Below are 20,481 nucleotides of genomic sequence, written 5' to 3'. Positions count from 1 at the left end.
AGGAGGGTGAGGGAAGAGAGCCCCGTGTCTGAGGAAGGGCGGGTGAGTGTGAGGAGTGTGGAAGCTCGTTTCAGGGCCCAGTGCTGCTGGCATGTTGATGGCATGTGCATCATCCGGGCTGACTCGGCTCTCCAATTTGCACAGACAGGTCACAGGCTCACAGACCTCAGAGGGAATTGCCCACACACGTGATTAGGCTAAGAGGGGCAGGATGCACAGATGCACAGCAGGCACCAGGAAAGCCAGGCCCCCAGCTCTGCTAAGGACCCATTTGCTGCCCTGCCTCTTGGGCTTATTTTACACCAGGAGAAAACTTCCCTTGAGTGCTTACTTTTGTGTATGTGTGTGTGTGTGAGGAAGACCAGCCCTGAGCTAACATCTGATGCCAATCCTCCTCTTTTTTGCTGAGGAAGATTGGCCCTGGGCTAACATCTGTGCCCATCCTCCTCTACTTTATATGGGACGCCACCACAGCACGGCCTCACAAGCGGTGCATCGGTGCACGCCCAGGATCCGAACCGGCGAACCACCGGCCGCCGCAGCGGAGCGTGTGCACTTAAACACTTGTGCCACTGGGCCAGCCCCCCTCGAGTGCTTACTTTTTAAGTTCCCTTCCAGGAGGTAAGGGGGCAAAGGTGATCACTAACCGCCCAACCCCCTGGCTGGGAGATACTGGGGATGGGGGGCTGTCAAGGACAAGGAGACACAGGCACCCAGACCTTTCTAGCCCACCCTCTAAACTGTGGGGAGGACAGAAAGAATATAGGAGGCCTGGGAACAAACCCTGAAGGAAGCCCTGGACTTGGGCCTTCTCCACAACTCCCAGCCCGCTCTCGTCCAAGGGAAGCTCCCAGCTCCTCACAGCGATCCGGCATCTTAAGTCAAGTCTCAGCTGAACTTGCTGGCTCCTGACTGAGCCCCATCCACCTCCCCCCTCTATAAAAGCTTCAGAGCAGTCTGATTTCTTCCCGACACTCGGAGCAGAATTCAGGCATCCTGGAGACCTTGGTAGGTCCCCAAACCAGAATCTGCTGACCTCCCAGGCTTGGGGCAAGGGGAGACTGGGACCCCAGTCCCAGACCTCTCTGGGACAAATGTGCTTTGATTCTCAGAGCAACCCTAGTGAAATCAATCCTAGCCACTCCCATTTGAGCTCATCAAAACCATTTAATTTCTCTGTGAAAAATAAGATGACATCAAAGAATAAATTGTAGAAATGACAAGGTGGAAGTCTCAACCTATTTTAGCTGTTCCCAGGGGGCACAGGGGTACTCAGAGTGGTCTTCATCTGTCCCCTGCCTCCTTGAGACCCAGCTGGCCTGAGTGTGTATGAAATGGGACCTTCTTCCTGGGTCAACCTGGCTAGGGGCACCCCTAGGTGCCTGGCTCTCCATTGTGGCGGCTGCTCTCGGTTCCACATCTCGTTCTCCTGCCGAAGCCGCTGGTTCTCCATGCGAAGCCTCTCTACCTCGGCAGCCAGCTCCTCCACCTGGCGACAGGGCTGCCGGCTGGTGCACCCCTGCAGCTGCTGCAGCCTTCTTGTCTCCTCCTCAGCCTGCCACAGCCGCCTCTCCAGATCCAGGTAGTCTTGCACCAGCTCCTGCTTGCTGCGGCCCTGGAGGCTCTCGGTGTGGTAGCGCTCATAGGCCTCTGAGAAATCCCTCTGCTGGAACTCACCATGAGCACGGCCCTGCCCATCGCCGTCCCCTGCCTCACTCTCCCCACTGGAGCCTGGGTGGGAGGCCCCCTGGGGCACATCCAGGTTGGGCTCCTCAGGGTCTCGGTCATTCATCAGGAACTGGGTGGTGTTGTAGGGCGCCACAGGCTGGCCTTTGGCGAACATTTCCTCCCGGACCCGGGAGGCCCTCTGGCTCTGCCTCTCATCCTGCTGTTGCTTCTCGGCCCAGCTCAGCTCCAAGTAGGGCCGCCAGTGCCGCCTGCGCTTTGATGGCCGCCGTCGGTGCTTCTTCCGGCCCAGGACGGCCTCCACCGAGCAGCTCCCTGGGCTGTGGGTCCGGGGACCCCTACTGTTCCAGCCCAGGCCACCGCCAGCCCCAGTAGGATCTTCCTCCTCCAAGTGGCCCTCCATCCGAGGTGTCAGGGGCAGGGAACCACCAGCGTCACAAGGCTCAGGGGGTGTTTCGGGGCTCCCAGGAGCGCAAGAGATCTAAAGAGATAGGACAAGGGAGGATGGATCACAGGCAGCCTGTCCCTGGTGGTGGAATCCTTCCCCATCCAGCCAGCCTGAAGCTGCCCTTCCCCAACCCAGCTAACTTGGTCCGTCTCTGGCCTCTAACCCTTCTGCAACCATCTGTTTGTTTACAGGCTCACCTGCCTACTGTCTGTCTCCCAACCCTCCCCAAGCAAACACGCTGAGAGCAGGAATTTTGCCCGTGTATTTCGCTCTGTAATTTCAATGCCTAGACCAGTACCCGGCACTAAGTAGGCATTCACTAAACACTGTTTGAATGAATGAAGTAGGAGGAGGAAACGGAATGGAAAGTGGCTCCTGATGCATTTGGGGGACCAGAAGCCCAAATGGCACTGCTCGTCCATCTTCCTAGAAAGCTTGCCTTTCAGACAGAGCTGGCTTCATGGGCAAGCGGCCTGTGCAGCCGCACAGAGCCCCTGTTCAGAAAGGCCCCACGCTTTGCTTAATGCTCTGCTGTCATTGTCTTGAACTTCTTAGTAATTTCTGAGTAGAGTCCTTTACACTGAGCCCCACGAATTATGTAGCTGATCCTGCTTCCAGCTATTTCTATGGCTTTTTCATCCTTTAGGGCTTAGTTCCAATGTCACTTCTTCAAACAGGCCCTCCCTGACCACTCTATCTAAAGTAGCCCCCCACCTCCCCTCCCCAGTGACTCCCTATCGCCTGACACAGTTAATGTCCCATGTAGCATTTAGCACATTACCATTTCCCATCTGTCTTCCTCCTGTAAGAATGTGTCTTGTCAGACTCATAGATACAGGAAACAAACTGGTGGTTACCAGAGAGGGGAGGGGTTGGGGGGGACAGGCAAAATAGGTGAAAGGGATTAAGAGGTACAAACTTCCAGTTATAAAATAAGTAAGTCACAGGGATGTAATGTACAGCATAGGGAATACAGTCAATAACATTGTAATAACTTTGTATGGTGACAGATGGTACATAGATTTATCATGGTGATCATTTTGTAATGTATATAAATATCGAATCACTATGATGTACATCTGAAATTAACAGGATATTGTATGTCAATTATAATTCAATTAAAAAGAAAAGGAAAGTCTCTTTAGTTCACCACTGTGTCCCTATGCATGGCCCAAGGTAAGTACTCAATAAATACATGTTAAATGACATAAAGCCCCTAAGAGGGGGGGATCCAAAAGATATGGGAACACGAGACTCTCCTTTATGTTGTTCTAGGGTAAAGAAGAAGGAGTACATTTATTCCAGGCAGAAGGTGGTATCACTCTTTGACATGAGGGGCAGGAAAGAGGTCCTAACTAGGAGGAGGGGTCAACCTCCAGTCTGCAGCCGAGAGAATTCTAGAACTTATCTAAGAGGTGGAAAGAATTCTGTCGAGAGAGTGTGTGTTCAGGGCATCTGTTTATCTGTCGTGGTGAGGTTGGGAGTGTGGTGGATGGAGAATGAATTGCTCTAAGTTTGTGGTTTGGAGAATTCTAATAATAACCACTACCACTGGCATGTTGTTTTATAATGTACAACATGGTTCAGGGACATCTGAGCATGGGTGCATACAAGCATGGGGTGTGTGCTGGGGGATGTACGTAGCCCTGTAAGAGCGGAGGTGTGTTATGTGCATTTGGAGACTCTGAAGTTCTCTTCGTAATTTGGGATGGGGTGTGTTGGAGTGTGTGTGTGTGTGTGTGTGTCTGTGCATGTGGTGTTTGTTCTGTTGTATTGTTACTTCACCTGCAGGGAGATCATCAATCAAGAGTGACAGGCCTTGTCTCCACCAGTGTCTTGGGCCAACTGAGGCAGAGCTTCTGTCCCCCCTGGGAAGAGACAAGGCTGCTGGGAACTCTGAGGCAGGGTGGCTTCTGTGCCTGTGTGTGTGTGTGTGTGCGCATATGCGCACAATCATTCACCTGCTCCCAGCTCTCAGCAAATGTCCCCTAATGATCTTTCCCTCCACCCAAGCCAGCCGTGCCCCTCAGCCCCACATGCTACCTCCCTCCTGAAGGCTTGTCCCTCTACCACTGTTACCACTATTCCAGATAAGCTGTTTGATCTGGTGAGTCATTTGCCTTCTCTGAACCTTCCAGCCCTGACATGCCATGACTCCAAATTAAATAAATCCAGAAAACATTGGAAGTGGCTAAGTAGGTGGGTCAGAGGAGCTGAGTTCCTTCCTCACCTATAGGGAGTTGCGGGCTAGGGGAGAAGAATGCACAAGGTGGGGGCAGTGAGAGAGAGCATGGGCCAGGAGGGTTTGGGCTCCTGTTTCCGGATTAGAAGGTGATGCTCTCTGAGGGCCTGATATAATCTCTCTCCCCTCTCTCCTAGGTGACATCGTACCACCCACTCCCATCCTAAATTATGAACCAATTGCTCAAACTCTTCTGCCTGCTTCCGACTTGATTCTCAGCCTGGACAAAATGCAAGGCAGGGTTCTGTTGTCAGAGGCCCTAAGTTTAAAGCCTGGGTCTTTTGCTTGCTGGCTGCATGATTCTAGAAAAGGTATTTCAGCTCTCAGAATTTGAGCTTCCTTGAAATGGAAAACAGTCATTCCTACCTTGAAAGGCTACTAGGATTTCATGAGATAGCCCAGATTCAGCATCTGGCATGTTGCCTAGCACATAGTAGAGACTCACTTAAAATTACTGTTTTTTCCAAATCTGCAAACACATGTGAGACGGGAAGCCAGGATCCCAGTTGGCAGGTCCCTGTCCAGGGCACTCAGGTGGTTGGGAGGGTGGGGCTTACCTTGGCCTCTTCCAGGGCTGCTGGTGACTCTGTATTATAGTTGGTCTGGTTCCAAGTAGCCACCTTCTTCCCTTCCAAATCTTTCAGCAGATGCCTTTAACTAGTGACACCTGCTTTAAATAACAGAAACCAAAGTCCTGAAGTAGAATTTTCAGAAGACTCTGGTTCCCCAAGAACTTTTTACCAAAGCAGTGGCAGCCATTTTGTAGCACCAGACCTGCACACCCTCATTTTCACATGAAGGCCCTGAAGGCTGCCTCCACACCCTGGTTTTCACAGCTCCAGCCAGCAAGGGGCCAAATGGTGATCAAGGGGCCATCTTCCCAGACTTGTTCCTCAGGCCCCAGGCCAGGGCTTACATCCTTTACTGTTCTGCTGGAAGTCACTGAGGCCAGGCTGGCTGCTAGGAAGGCAGGCCTAAGGTTTGTTCCCCCAACAACCAAAGCGGGAAAGGAGACTGCCTGGGGAGGCGAATATACGTCAATGACCGGGAGAGGCTGGGAGCGGAGTGCATCAGTGGGTCCGACAAGAAAATATGTAGCAGGCTCAGGAGGGGTCCTTTCCCCACTGCCCCCAGAGGCCCCAATCTTGACTGCAAGCCCCACCCCGCCCCCGCGCGCACCTCCTACCCAGGCTAGGCTCCAAAAGTCTTAATGCCTTAAGAAACACGGCTGGGGCCTGGGCCAAGCGTGGGGCTGAGGTCTTTTCATCCACAGGGCCTGGCCTGCCTCCTTCCTTCCTCTCAGGACAGGAAGCAAAGGAAAGGAGACGAAGTCTTCGCACTACATGCAGCTAGGACGGAACCCCAACGGGGATAAGGAAGGATTCCTTGGAAGAGGGGAAATGGTCCGGGAAGGAGATTTTGCAAAAGCGGAACTGACCTATTTACTGTCAAGGGCTATGCACTCGACTACACCTGTGTGTCTTTCTCTGCAACCGCCTGTCTGTGCAATTGCCTCAGCCCTACCTCTTGCCGCAGTTGCAGCAGCTCTGGTCAAGCCGCTCAGGCACTAGAGTTGGGGGGAGGGGACAGCCTGGCAGCGCGATGCTTGCTGGGGATTGGAGTTCTTCTTGCTTGGGTAGGCGGATCAGGATCCTGTCACGTCAACAACCACACCGAGAACTCCAAAACCCATCTATCCTTGCGCGAGTGGCGGCCCGCGCTCACCGATACCTTCTCTGATTGGCCAACTCGTCTGCCAATATCCCACTTTTGTCAACGATTAGCTGTGCGGAGGCACAATCGGATACGTCTTTCCGAGATCAATTAAAGAGTTCATTGACGGCGTTAATCTTTACCGGGCAGAAAATAGATCCGGCTGAGAGGGGAGGGGCTGTGGGCGCGGAGGGATCCTCGGCCCAAGAGGAAGGCGACGAGACGATCGGTGGCCGTCGCCGCCATTTTGGGCTGGGAGGAGGCAGCGGAGGGACTCGCTGCGCAGTGAGAGCACCCCATGGGGGGTGGTCCGGGCGCGGGGAGAGGCCGGGCCGAGTGGGCTGCCTGAAGTGGCGGCGCCGGGAGACCGCGGGGAGTGGGACCGGGGGCCGGGGGGGTGAAGGTTGGAGTCTCCCCGGCCGGGCCCGGTCCTCAAACCGTCCCGGCAGCCCCGTAGCCTCGCCTCTCAGAGGCGGGGTTCTTGGGTAATTACCGCGTGTTTCCCCAGACCCCGGTTAGGGAGAAGCCGGGAGAAACGACTCCCCTCTGCTGTCCTTCCCCTGGGGCGCAGATCCTGAGGCCGAGGTCTGCCAAGTTCGCTCCCCACCCCCATTCGGCCTGGACATGGCGTTGAGGCCCAGCGTGGCGGCACCCCCACTTCGATGGGCGAGGTGGGGGCGACGCCAGGTTCCAAAGACAGGCGCCGCGGGGGAGGGCGGAGGTCGCAGCACTGGCCGCGGTCCCTGTGGCCTGGCAGTCGGCTGGAGGCTCCGAGGGCGGGAGAGTCCCGTGCACCCACCATCTCCCGCATACACCAAGGCCATCCCGCGGCCTGGGCTGCGGAAAGGAACAGCCCCCTTCCTACTGTAGCAACCATGAATTTCCCCTGGGACCAGCCAGATAGGGGCACGTGGAAACCTTCGCGCGCCCAGTGCTTGGAAATCTCTGAGCGCTCTTGCCCTCAAGATTTCTGCTCTCCAGCCCCCATTCTCGGAACAACCTGAGTTCGCACGTCGCCAGCCACTTTGGGAAAGTCCAAAAGCGTGCTGTTCCACTTGTCTTGAAAGTTTACACCAAAGGGGGATGGGTTTTTGCCCTTTACAGGGTTGAGACACAAAATTATTGCGAGTGGCCATGGCTCTGGGAATAAAAGTGGAGTGGCGCATTTCGGATGCTTCAGGAACATCTGTTTGCGTTTTGAAATCTGAGCCATAACTTTTACCAAAACTTTTGGAGAAACGGCTCCCCTTCTAGAGGAGGAAAAGAACTAATTCAAATGTGATCTTTATAAGACTATAAATTCTTCCCAGTTTAAAGAACTTTTCTCCCACAAACTAAACAAAATGGGGGAGTATTGTGAGTATTTTGCCTCTGGTGCATTGTTACTAGGGAATCTGTGTTTTGAAATTCCAAGTAATTGAAAATCACTTCTGTAGATCCTAGATGGTACCAAAATAGAAATTGCAGTTTTGAGCTACTTCATGTAAGTGGCGTTTGGGGGATGGGAGAGACCTGCTTTGAAAAAAATAAACACTCAACCTAATGTTACAGCTGTAGCAGCTTCTTAAAGATTGAAGTTTGATGTGAAATTCTTTTCTTGAATTGCAGATTAAACCAGCTTGTTTCCTACTGCTGGAAATCTAAATCCAGAGAGATTAACAGCTCAGGGATATCTTAATTTTTTCCCCAAAAAGTCAGTTAAAATTATGCCTAAGTAGGGGCTGGCCTGGTGGCATAGTGGTTAAGTTCTGTGCTTTCCGCTTCACTGGCCTGGGTTCGGATCCCGAGTGTGGACCTGCACCACTCATCAGCCATTCTGTGGCAGTGACCCACAGACAAAATAGAGGAAGATTGGCACAGATGTTAGCTCAGGGCCACTCTTCCTCAAGCAAAAAGAGGAAGATTGGCAACAGGCATTAGCTCGGGGTGAATCTTCCTCAGCAAAAAAATAAAAAATTATGCCTAGGTAGACTCAAGGGGTGACTGGGCGGAAATCCTTATCTTTGAGGGTGCATTGTGATGAATCGCATTGCCAATTACAGATAGTCAAATCATCCTAAGCCTTTGACCTTAATAGCAAGAGCCTTGAAAGATTCTTGAGGATTGAAGTCCTACCTCTCCTATTAATAAAGTAATTTTGTAAGTTGTAAGAGTGACAGTTCCATAGCTTTAACTGTTTTGTCCCCCTGCCCCCTAGATGTTCTCAGAGAAGGTCTTAGAACTGGCTTACAAAAATATGATCACCATCGACTTCAGTTCTTAATCTAACATTTGAACCATTTACTCCCAAATGAAGCTTCAGTACACTTGATTGATACTGTAGGTTGACTTTTGGCTTACATCATGTTCATTTTACACTGTTCTTCAGATCAAGAGATGATGCAAGTTAGGAAATGCTGACACTAACTTGGTAGGAGTTAGGTTAAATAGTCATAGGAGCTGAAAAGGGCTTTAAAGATTATCTTTGTGTTCTGTCAAGAATTTAATGGAGGAGGATCCCAGACTGATTCATCCTCCATTGTGAAGTAATCTAGTTAAACCTTTGGATGCTACTTAGTGGAGAATTCTGTACCAGTTGCAGAAGTTTGTTACTCACTTATAAAGAAGAAAGCTTATCATCTTTAAGGTTGACCCATAAGTTTTTCCATTCCCTGATAAGAAAAGTTGGAAATAAAACCAGTTTATTAATGGTCCCTTGGTTATCTACTGAGCAAAACACAGGACTGGAAGTTAGAAACTTCAAGTTCTATTTCTGTGTGTGCTACCACTGACTTGGTTGGCTTGGCTAGAGGCCAAATCCTGAAGATGAGGCCAAACTGGTCGTTTTGCTACTGAGTTTATTGTTCATCTAATGTTCAACAAGACCTTCAACTTCCTCCTCAGTTCTCCCCTTTCAGAAGAGTTGCTTTGTGGTTTATGACAAATTATACAAACCCTATATGCCTTGGTTTCCTAATTTGAAAATAGTATCAATGCTACCTCCCTCGTAAATACTTTGAGGAGTAACTACTCCTTGGTAGCTATGTAAACATGTACTTTCTATAACTTTGTTATTTGGGAACTTTAGAACTTCTGCTTCAAAGGTTATTTGGGGCACTTGGAGGCCTGTCTTACCAAACTGTGGCCTTGGTTACCCATGGCAGCACAAAGGGTGGCCATCAAAATAGGCTGAACAAGGGTCAGTCTCTCAGGGTACCAAGCAGTTGTCACTGTGACGTCCTGGACTTTTTACATTTGCCTGATGGCCAGCTCCTGGGGACTAGTGGCTTGCATGAGCAGGATGCATTGACGGGTAGGAGTGATTCTTCGCAGCACTCCTCTTCAAGATGAAGATGCTTGTTTCTGAACTATTTGATTTCCACAGTTAATCAATTTTTTACTCTCTGTGTTTAGCTCTCACCGTCCTCCTCTTTTTTTTATTTTTATTTTTTGGTGAGGAAGATTAGCCTTGAGCTAACATCTGTTGCCAGTCCTCATCTTTTTCCTGAGGAAGATTGGCCTAGGCTAACATGTGTGCTCATCTTCCTCTACTTTATATGGGATGCCTGCCACAGTATGGCTTGATAAACGGTGCATAGGTCTGCACCCGGGATCCAAACCTGCGAACCCCAGGCTGCCGAAGCAGAGCACGCAAACTTAACCCCTACACCAGCGGGCTGGCCCCCTGTCTTTTCTCTAAGTTGTTCAAATGTTTGCTGTTTTATTAAGTACACTTTTGGTAATAACTAAGGAGGAAGGTAGAACTAACCCCTTAGACATTCCCTTCCATCCTCCAGTTTGGTCTTTTGCCTTTGCCTGAAAGTTGTACTGGAGTTATCCAGGTATGCAGAGTTATGTGTTTAAAGCAGGCTTCAGAACTTCAAATTAATGTCCTCTGACCCTCTGGAGGCTAGGACAAGTTCTACTGAGTAGTTTACAAGAGCAGTGATGCTATCATTTTCTCAAGTTCTCGTGCATGGAGCACTCTAAAGCTCCCATGTTTTCCTTCAGGAATATACTTTTTGCTCACCACAGACCCAGGGCATTTTAACAATTCACACAAAGTCAGTGGATGTGTCAAATAGAATATGACTTCAGATGAGAGTTTACAATTCCCTTCTGAATTTTTGCTCTTTAAAAAAATTTTAAATGTAACTGCTCTTGGTGCTGTATTGAGAAAAAGATCACATTGGCTATTTCAAAACACTTCCCAGCAGTTTCCTATAGCAGCTCAACCATTTGGAAGAATTTTGTTGTGAAGAATTTTGTGCAAAGGTTTATTAGTAAATTACTAGATAATTCCTGCTGTTGCCCATGTTGTTATATCATTTGTCATAATTGAATCGCCACTAAGTAAAACCCAAGAAAAAGTTTATTCAGGAGGATTTGTGAGAGCTAAATTATTGATCTAAACCCAGACTCTGTTTTTTCAACAAGAAATGGAATGAGGTTGTAACCTTTCCAGTATTCAAAGGCAACTGACAAAATTGGCTAAAGATTGAATCTTTGCCTCCTAGACCATATATTTTGTCCTACTTGCAAAGTATGACTCTTACCCTTTGGTCAGCAGATCTCACTTCAGGGCCTGAATTTGAATTACTTTTCATTTCTAGCATCAAACATTTCAACTTTTATGAGAGAATAGTAAAGTGGAATTTTATTCCAATGATCTTACTTGTCAAATGTGAAAAATAATTAATTTTTAAAAAAAACCACAAACCCACAAATTCAAGTGTACTTAGGTACAAGTACTGTCTTAACTCTAGCCAACTTTTCCATCACACTATTCTGAATATTTGGTGCCAGCTGTTCTGGTAAGTGGCCAGGGGGATACCTGTGTTGCATTGCCTAATGTGTTACTAAATATAGCCAGCTCTTGATTTTCTGAAGGTAGACTGACTATTCAGATACGGATTTTGTTTTTTATTTCTGTGGACTACCTCTGGTTTCTCTAACTTTTGAAGTCATTTGGGTAAAGTATATTTATTTACATTTCCCCAAGCAAAGGATTTTTTTTTTTACTCTGAAGTGAAAATTAAAATATTGATCAAATGGGCAACTGCTCTGGTCTTAAAAAGAACCAGTAATAATTATACCAATGGTAACTTCCTATTGTATAGTACATTTTCATGCTATCTGGTTTAATCCTTATAGCAGTTATGTAAAGTAGGCCTGGCCCCATTTTGCTGATGAAGAATGAGGCTCAGAGAGTATGAGAGATGTGTCCAGGATTGCCTTAAAGGTATGACTAGAACTCTGGTGTTTTGACTCCTAGTCTGGTCTAATTTTTATGTTTCCTCTCTTTAGAGATGCCTAGTCTGTTTTTTGTTTTTTTTGTGAGGAAGATTAGCCCTGAGCTAACATCTATGCCAATCCTCCTCTTTTTGCTGAGGAAGACTGGCCCTGAGCTAACATCCGTGCCCATCTTCCTCCACATTATGTGGGACGCCGCCACAGCATGGCTTGACAAGCCGCGCATCGGTGAGCGCCCGGGATCCAAACCTGCAAACCCCGGGCCGCCGCAGCGGAGTGCACACACTTAACCGCTACACCATGGGCCAGCCCCATGCCTAGTCTATTTTTCAGAACTAAACTGATCTGGAACTCCCTGGCTTTCTGTCCCCTAAACTGAAATCTAAAGGGCCCTGTCTCCTGAGGGCTGCTTTATGTTATAGGCTAGCCCAAGAAAAGTTTTCCTTACTCAGAGTAGGATTAAGCTCTCCAGCCAGCTGTCTCAAAAGTTTGGGAAGTGCTTTGCCCTGGCTGGATTACCCAGGCCCCAGTATGAGAAAGGAAACAAACTGAAATTGCCAGTGTATAAGCATGGTCTTTTGGGCAGCTCAGTTAAAATGTTTGGCAGAGAGGACTTTAGTTAAGGCTAGAGTGGCCTTGAGGATCATTTGTCATCACAACCCCATTAATGTAGGTAATTCAGTCTTTTCTCTTTGCCTTGAGAGAAATATGCTAATCAAGTGTTTCAATGTAGAAAGTGTTGATAGAAAACTGAAATTTCCCACAAACCTCATCATTCTAAGAACATAGATGCAATGAATATAGTAAAACACCAGTGCCTTTGAAAACAAAATTCAGACAGAAAGTTGCATATCTCAAGGTAAATCAAAGTAATTTATGGGAGTTACTTAAAACTAAATATTTGTATTTTTTTAAGACCAGACTGAATTTGTCTCCTAAGAGTAAAACACACTTTTTTCTGATGATAAATGCACTGACGCAGTCTTCCCAAGACTAATGTGGGAAACAAGATCGTTATACTTAAATTCATCTTATTAAGAGGTTATAGGGGCCGGCCCAGTGGTGTAGTGGTTAACTTCACACGCTCTGCTTCTGCAGCCCGGGGTTCACAGGTTTGGATCCCAGCACGGACCTAGGCACTGCTCATCAAGCCACACTGCGGCGGCATCCCACATGCAAAATAGAGGACAATGGGCACCAATGTGAGCTCAGGGCCAATCTTCCTCAGCAAAAAAAGAGGAGGGTTGGCAATGGATGTTCGCTCAGAGCCAGTCTTCCTCACACACACAAAAAAGAAGAGGTTCTAGAATCCAAGGTTATCACTGCTGCATCTACAGTGCAGTCAGAATGAGGCTTCTGCTCTGCACTGTAAAGCCAGAGGGCAGTGTTGCTGCCTTTCCACCAAGCAGCCATGTTTCTGGGACTGCTGCATGACGTCATAGCAGAAGGAAAATTAACATGAAAACTATTTCAAAATAGACATTTAATGTAATTTTTAGGCCAAAGGAAAAACCGATCGTACATTTTCTCCAGTGGACCGTCTGCCAGAATAGGGCCAGCTCAGTCCAGCTTTGACGGCCCTGAGTTGGTCTTGACTGGCATAATTTCCCTTGAATCATTGATTTGCGTATGCTTCTTATGTGTTGTAAGGTGCATGTCTCTTGAATTTCCCACCACCTCCACTATTTCATTTAGCTGCAAAAGCAAGCTTCCCAATGGAAGGTTTTTTTTTTTTTCCCCTTTCCCTGCAGGGCTGCCTAACCTTCAAGGAGTGTGACAATCTCTTGATTCGCTGGAACCCTCTCCCCAGAAAAATGTACATGTAACAAAAGTCTATGTATAATTTCATGGGGTTCATGGACCCCAAGGCCCTCTGTTGTTTCTAAGGCTCCCAGTTAAAGAACAGAACCCCTGTACTAGTGATTTGAGCAATGCAATTGTCCTACGGAAACATTGACACAGGGCAGGTGAAGATGGGCTAGGTTAACCATGGTGATAGGAGGGAACAATCTTATAATTTCTTACTATTTTAATTTTGGGGAAGAAATTAATTCCCAGGGCCTCCCTGCATTTTCAAGAGCAGAACTACTCAAGAACCTAACCAGCTATCGGAGCAGGAGATTGAAAATAGCGGCTGTACAGGGAATGTGCAGGGTTCCCACTCGGCCCCTAAGGACTTAATTTAGCTCCGTAACCAGAAGCTTTACATTTGATTTGCAGTGAGGGGCATTTCTAATTTTAGTTTGACCCGAATGTAAGGGTGGACAGCTTTTTTTTTGGTAGAGGGAGCCCCTAAGTATTGGACCATTAGGGTAAGTCCTTGGAATGCCCCAAACAGCCATTTCCTGTATAAATCCAATATTCCCTACCTGTAAACATCTTAACATAAAGAGCTGCCCAAGTTTATCCAACCGTTGCTTGCACTAAGCAAGAGGTTTACCAAGAGCCTCTTTCAGGCACCGCGGAACTCATTCCAGCCTTATTGGGGGAGGTGGGGGGTGGTTACTAAAAACCTGCTTGTAAGAATGAAATGGGGCTGTCAATTGTCTAGCCTAACAAACTGCCAAATTAGGTTTACATTTTTGTTAATAGGCTTTGAATGGCTATTGAAAAACGGAATTAAATTTTAAGCTTCTGATTGTAGCCACTTTCTACTCCCCAAACAGCAAACACTGGTTTATTTCTCCAGCATCAAGAAAGAAAACCAAGGCACTAGAAAGCAAGCACACTGAAGTACTGCAGATAATGAAATCTTTATATTTTGCCTGAACTGTATATTGTAGCACACTGAAACCCATTCAAGGGAAAACTCAGGCAAGGTGAAAATTCTCCCATTAGTTTTTTTTCCAAACTGACATTTAATAATTTCCTTACCCCACCCGCAAAGTGCAATCACATAAATCAGTACTGTTTTGAATTAGCTCTAGAAATCACACTGAAACTATGTTACATTTACAAATATTAAATTTATTATAACTAGAATGAATTTAATGGTTCTCAGATTTGGCCACCGTATAGCTCCGTTTAAGGAGGGGATTTTTAACAGAAAAATGCATTATAACTTGGTCAAATTACTTACATATTTAAAAAAACCTTCTAAAAAGGAAAACAAGAAAAGCAACCCTTTAGTTTCATCACATAATTAAAGAACAGGAGAAAGCACAGCAAGCTACATCATAGCTAAATTTACCAAACCAACCAAAGCCGGGGGGATTTTCTCTGCTGATTATGTGTCATAAAAAGGTCCACTGTCTTATATACACATGTATATAATGTTACATTCCATCACTGTAAAAAGTCCCCTTTGCCCCCTCCCCCCAAAAAGTTTCAGTCTAGTCTCCAAACTTGGACAGCGGCGCCCGCTCCTGCTGCCGGTGCAGTTCGTTCTCCGTCAGCAGCTGGAGGTTCTCGGCGCGCAGCCGGTCCAGCTCCAGCTCCAGCTCCCGCACTCGCGCGTCGTCGCCGCCGAGCCGCTTGCTTTCTAGCCGCAGCCGGTTATTCTCGTCCTCCATGCGTGAGAGGCACTTCTCCAGCTCCAGGTACTCCTTGATGAGCTCCTGCTTGCTCATGTTCTGCAGGCTTTCCGCGTGGTACCGCTCGTATGTCTCCGAGAAGTCCCGCTGCAGAAACTCGCTGCCGTCTCCTCCCATCCCGTCACTGCCCCCATCCTCTTCGCCTGCTTCTTCCATAAAGTCCTCATCGCTGGTGTCGGATTTGGCAGCGGCTCGCTTGGGGTACAGCCCGGTTTTGAGATCCGGCTCCTCCTGGTCGTGATCATCCATAAGGAACTGCGTGGTGTTATAGGGCGCGACTGGCTGGCCCTTGGCGAACATCTCGGCTCGAATCCTCGAAGCTCGTAGGCTCTGTTTCTCGTCGAACTTTTTCTTCTCCTCCCAAGTCAACTTGTAGTATGGTTTCCAATGCCGCTTCTTCTTGGAGGGGCGTCTCCTGTGTTTTTTCTTGCCCAGCTGTCTCTGCTGCTGTCCCCACGCCTCCTCGCCCCCTGCGACAGGAGCCCCCAACTTGTTGGCCTCAGAGTCAGGACATGGCTGGGCGAGCGGCTCGGCCTCGGGTCTCGGTTCCCCTCCCGCCACCGACGGAGGGGAGCCGCCAGCGGACAAGTCGTCTCCATTATGGCCCTTCTCGCCCCCTTCCGGACAGCTAGGTTCTGGACAGATCTGGGTCTGCAGGGGAGGCGGCTGGGGCTCCAGGCTCCCTTCCCCCTCCAGCCCCGGACGGCCATCCGACTTGGGGGACGCTCTCGATTGCCACCTACTGTCCTCCTCGGGCACCCGCTCCTCCGCGCCTGGGGGGCGATCGGGGTTCCGCTCTTCATGGACAGCAACAGCACCTGTACAGTTGCTAGTTTGAGGCTGGTGCTGATATTCTGACAAAAGTGGTTCGGCCATGGCTAAGAGAGTCCTCTTCTCGAAGTTTGAAAAATTTTGGCCGTAAGTCCTTAAGGAAAAAAAGAGGTTTTTCTTTTCTTCTAAAAAATGTCCAACAGAGTCCTCTTCGGTCTGTAATTCTTGCAGTGACGCCTTTAGCCAGTTCTGTCAGCAGAGTCCAATTGCAACTTGGGGAGCTCAAGGTAGTAAAGGGTTAAGCGCCCACAGCGCGGCCAGGTAGCTGGTTCAAGAGGGTGCAGCAGCAGGAACAGTACGTAATGTGCAGAGGGGGTGGGCCTCAAGCCTCCCCGCTGAGCGCCCCCACGACCGAGGAGTTGATGGGCAAGGAGATGAGGTTGAGTCCAACGGGTTAAACCCAGCCCCGAAGGGGTTAAAACTACCCGATGACGCTGCCTCCGAGGGGCCGGATCCACAAAGGGTTAAATCCCCTGCCGCAGAGCCCACAAGGGGTTAAAGTCCCAGAGCCACCTCCTCCCACTTCCACGGGTGTCGCTCCAACCCGAGCTCCCAGTTCCCTAGGCCCGGCCGGAGCCTCAGCCGAGGACAGACAAACTCATCTCCCCTTTGGCTCGATGCTCTGCTCTGCTCAGCTCAGTTCTCCTCCGCCTCCTCCTCTTTTCGTCCCTCCCTCCTCCCCCTTCCGACAGCGCCTCTTCCGCCTCCTCCTCCGACTTCCCCTCCCAACCTGCCTCTCCACCTGCCAACTTCCAACTGCTGCCTCCCAGGCCTCTGCGCCCCTTTTATATAGAAGTGTGTCCGCCCCGCCCATGCGCATGCGTAGCAGAGTCCCCATCGCGGGAAGCCGGGAGTCGTAGTTCTCATCTTTCAGGCCCGCCGTCCTCGCGCGCCGTGCGACGTAGCCAATCCCAGAACGCGTAGGGGGCGTCTTCCAGGCCGCCTCCTTCCATGGCTTAGCCCTCGCTAGAAGAACGTGAGCGACCATTGGTTAAGAGTCACACGTCTCGCAGCGGAAGAAAGACCAATCGCAGAGAAGATGGGGCGGGTTCTGGACTATACCATTCTGCTTCAGGAATACGAGAAGATTCGATGGCTTGTGAAGGCACACAGAGAATATTTTTATGAAAAGGTGCGTTTTAAAGGCTATTATCGTATTCTGTCCTCAGCGGAAGGGTTCTGAAGGTCATAAACATTTGTTAACTAAAGAAAAATGGTTTATTCCTAAAAAGTAGTCCCTAAAGTGTAAAAGAGGATTAAACCCTATAAAGAGAGATATTGGCCCACGGCTAATAGATATCGACTCCTAAAATTACAGGAATGTCTTCAAGGTGTGTGGTTATAGCCTGGAACTGACATTTGCGGAAGGACATTGTGAACATTTTGTAAAAAAACGAAAAGCGCATGAAGAAGTAAACAAATGAAGGATAAAAAGTGCCGCCTTAAAGGGACAGTGTCACTGCGTTAGCACAGCACCCTCGCACTAGGCCTCGGGAGATGAGAAGACAGGTTCGAGTCCCGGGTGACATCCACTCTCGGACTGGCTTCAGGACCCTTGGGCGAAAGTGGCCGGGTTCCAGCCCCAGCCTAGTCTTTCAGGGCCACTACCGCCCCAGGGACCAGTGCAAAATGGTGGGCCGTGAGCTTCTCCCCTGGGCTGGGATCCGGGAAGCGCGGGATGTGTGCCCGCGGCTGGGATGCCTCTGCCTCCTGGCCCTCAGCTTCTGTCGAAGAAAATGGCCTCCTGGGGCGGACCGGGAACATTTTCTGAGCCCAAGACAGGGGAGTCTGGGCCAGCTGATGAGCCTCTTTGTTGGGGGAGGGGGGGCGAAATTAATGATGAGTTTAAATAATCAACCCTGGCTAGCCGAGAGAGAAGGGCTTATCAGCCACAGAGGCTCTTTTCATCAGTGGGCTCTGGGCAACACCGGAAGGGAAGCACAGCCAGAGGCTTCCCCAAAGAAGAGGCCTTGCCCAGAAGTGGGGACAGGGGGTTCTGGCCCAGGATTCTGTGTGTGGAGGGGGAGGAGGCACATACTCTCCTTGAGAAAATTCTCCAGATTACAAGCTCCCACCCAGAGGACAGGGCCTGGGAGTAGCCTAAACCCTCTGTTCTAATCACTTAGGCCTAAAATCTCGGAGAAATCTCAACTTCGCTCTCTTGCCACACACCCAGTGGCCCACTGGTTATTTCTTCCTTAATAGCAATGTGTTACATTCCAAGCGCTCTCTATTGTATGTTCTTTTATACAGAACCATTTGACCCCACCACAGCCCAGTGAGTTAGACAGGGTAGGAGTTGTCTCCATTTTAGACATGAGAAATCTCTAAGACTCAGAGAAATTAAGTGACTTGTCCAAAGTCATAGGACAACTAAGTGACAATTCTAGCAAGAGCAAAGGTCTTGGTGACTCCCGTGCCGTTTTTCTTCTTTCAGAAACACGAAATTCCCATTTTTCTCAAGAACTCTGGACTTAGTTCCTTTTCATTCCTAACAGCATCAGCCTAACTTAGGCCCTTGTTTCTTTCTTTTTTTTTTTTTTTGTGAGGAAGATCAGCCCTGAGCTAACGTCCTTGCCAACCCTCCTCTTTTTGCTGAGGAAGACCAGTCCTGAGCTAACATCTATTGCCAATCCTCCTCCTTTTTTTCCCCAAAGCCCCAGTAGATAGTTGTATATCATAGTTGCAGATCCTGCTAGTTGCTGTATGTGGGACGCTGCCTCAGCATGGCCTGACAAGCAGTGCACCGGTGCGCACCAGGATCGGAACCCCGGGCTGCCAGTAGCATAGCGTGCGCACTTAACCGCTAAGCCACGGGGCCGGCCGCCAGTCTTTCTTTCTTTAGCAAACATTTGTTAGGAGGGCACAATGATGAATAAAATGTCATTCTTGCTGCTTGCATGGACTATGTGTGGAGAGGCGCCATCAAACCACAGTGAGCCAAAATGGCAAGTGCAGAAATCCTGGTAGGAGCTTGTGAGCTGAGCTGCTTAGGAGTTAATTGTGGACAAGTTTCATGGGGGAGGTGACTTCTTGGCTGTCTCTGAAGGATGAAGCATTTTCAGGCAAGAGTGGCACGAAGATGGGCAGTGTATGAAGAGTAAGCATCGTGTGCAAAGAAAGGACTTGTCTGGGAACTGAGGAGTGGTTCAGTGGAGAGGTAGTGATGGGCATGCCCAAAGGGAGAGGCAAGCAGGAGTGCCTCTGGGGCATGTCCAGGTGTTTTGAAATTGACCACCCAGCCTGTTTTCCCTGGGCTTCCAAGAACTCAGATCTATCTGAAAAGCCTGCCCTCTTCTGTGCTGCTCCATCAGTCATGCGGGAAGCTCCCTGGGAGCAAGAGCTGCCCCTCACACTGGGAGATCCCTGGGGAAAAGCGTTTTTGCAGTGAACTTTACTAGGAGTCAGAGACCTCCAAATTGTTACATTTTCAGACCTCAGAAGACTCCTGGGTACGTCAGTCAGGGGATTTGTAAGGTACAGCTGAACCCAGCCTCAGTTTGCTGGACAGAGCTCAGCTATGTGGTTTCCTTTGTCATATTGGAGGGATGGGCTTATATAGGTTGTGGAATTCTAAAACTGTATCAAACAAGAGGCCCAGCACCTTGATATTGGCTGAGTTTTAACCCTTTGGCAGGCATTTTACATGTCCTGGTCATTTAAACCCCAGGACTGCCTTATGATGAAGAGATCATCATCCTTATTTCACAAACAAGGCAACCCAGGCTCAGAGTAGTTAAGAATCTTGCCCAAGTCACACAGCTAGTGTGCACAGGTGGTGGAGCTGGCTTCTGCCACAGGACTGCATCCCCAGCACCAATTTGGTCCCTCCCGCTGCCCTGCTGTTGTCCATCCTTAACACATGGGTTTATTCAGCTTCTCTGCATGTAACCCTGGGCTAGATGGTGGAGCAGCAAGCCCTGTGTGTTCTGAGGGATGCCCTCCTCGCCTGGAGAAAAGGACTGACAGAGTGACGGTGGCTTCCAGTGGGGCAAATGATTGGCCAAGCCTGGGGCAGTCGTCAAGGCCAGGGGCTGACAGAAGGAACTCCGGAGTTTAAGGGTCTTCAAGGAGGGGCCTTCAGAACGGCCTCTTCCTTTAAAAAAAAAAAAAAAGAACTGCCTCTTCCTCACCCAGGGGCAGGAAGGTCCTGGGGCCCAGGTGATGGCAGCTGCACAGGGCTCAAGGCTGCGGCGGGCATCCATGGGTGGGGACCCTGGCCAGTGGCCTCTGCCCCGCCAACACTAGGAGGCGCTCAGAGTGGCGGGTTCCCCACCGAATACGGGCCGTGGCTAGAGCCAGGGCGGCCCAGGGTGGGATGACAGGGCTGGCTTGACCAGAGAGACGCCAAAGCTGCCAGGCGGTGAGGGAAATAAGTTCGGAGGCCGCGCAGCCTGCAGCCGGTGGCACCCCGATGTCTGTGCCCACGCAGGTGCTCTGCCCACCCATACGGGGGCTCCCAGTGCAGGGCCCCGCCCCCACTCCTCAGAGCGGGGCGCAATGAGGCTCCCACTGGGTCTTGGCATTCCAGAAAGTTCCCTGGGAAAGCCGGAGCGCGGAGGTCACGGGGAGGAGGCACCGGGAGCGAGCAGCTGAGAAGGGGGAAGCGGGCCATGGGCACTTCTGGGGCCGGGGTCTCGGTACCCCAACCCTACGCCCAGCGCGTCGCCCAGCGCGTCGGCCAGGGAGCAGCCGCCCTTCTCTCCGGGGGGTAGGGAGCCTACGCCCGGGCCCGCGCCCTTAGCCCCACCCCTGGCGGCGCTCGGGGCCCCGCGCCCCAACTCCCGGACGCCCCA

General features: G+C 49.9%; 2 protein-coding genes across 2 annotated transcripts; both read right to left on the bottom strand.

Annotated features, from left to right (window-relative positions):
• Positions 1-658: 658 nt before the first annotated feature.
• Positions 659-6,891, bottom strand: HEXIM2 (HEXIM P-TEFb complex subunit 2). The gene is given in 5 exon segments (XM_058562049.1): positions 659-2,167; positions 4,934-5,114; positions 5,901-6,029; positions 6,102-6,160; positions 6,748-6,891. Coding segments are annotated over 5 exon segments (1,437 nt in total). The 3' UTR covers positions 659-1,243.
• A 7,167-nt stretch (positions 6,892-14,058) lies between these two features.
• Positions 14,059-16,367, bottom strand: HEXIM1 (HEXIM P-TEFb complex subunit 1). Its single transcript, XM_058561214.1, has one exon. The coding sequence runs from the start codon at positions 15,728-15,730 to the stop codon at positions 14,654-14,656; it is 1,077 nt and encodes a 358-aa protein (XP_058417197.1). The 5' UTR covers positions 15,731-16,367; the 3' UTR covers positions 14,059-14,653.
• Positions 16,368-20,481: the final 4,114 nt, after the last annotated feature.

The sequence above is a fragment of the Diceros bicornis genome, chromosome 18 (genome assembly GCF_020826845.1).
Source record: "Diceros bicornis minor isolate mBicDic1 chromosome 18, mDicBic1.mat.cur, whole genome shotgun sequence".
Lineage (NCBI taxonomy): Eukaryota > Metazoa > Chordata > Mammalia > Perissodactyla > Rhinocerotidae > Diceros > Diceros bicornis.
Note: the sequence above shows the minus strand (reverse complement) of the source record. Positions and strands in the feature narration are given on the sequence as shown.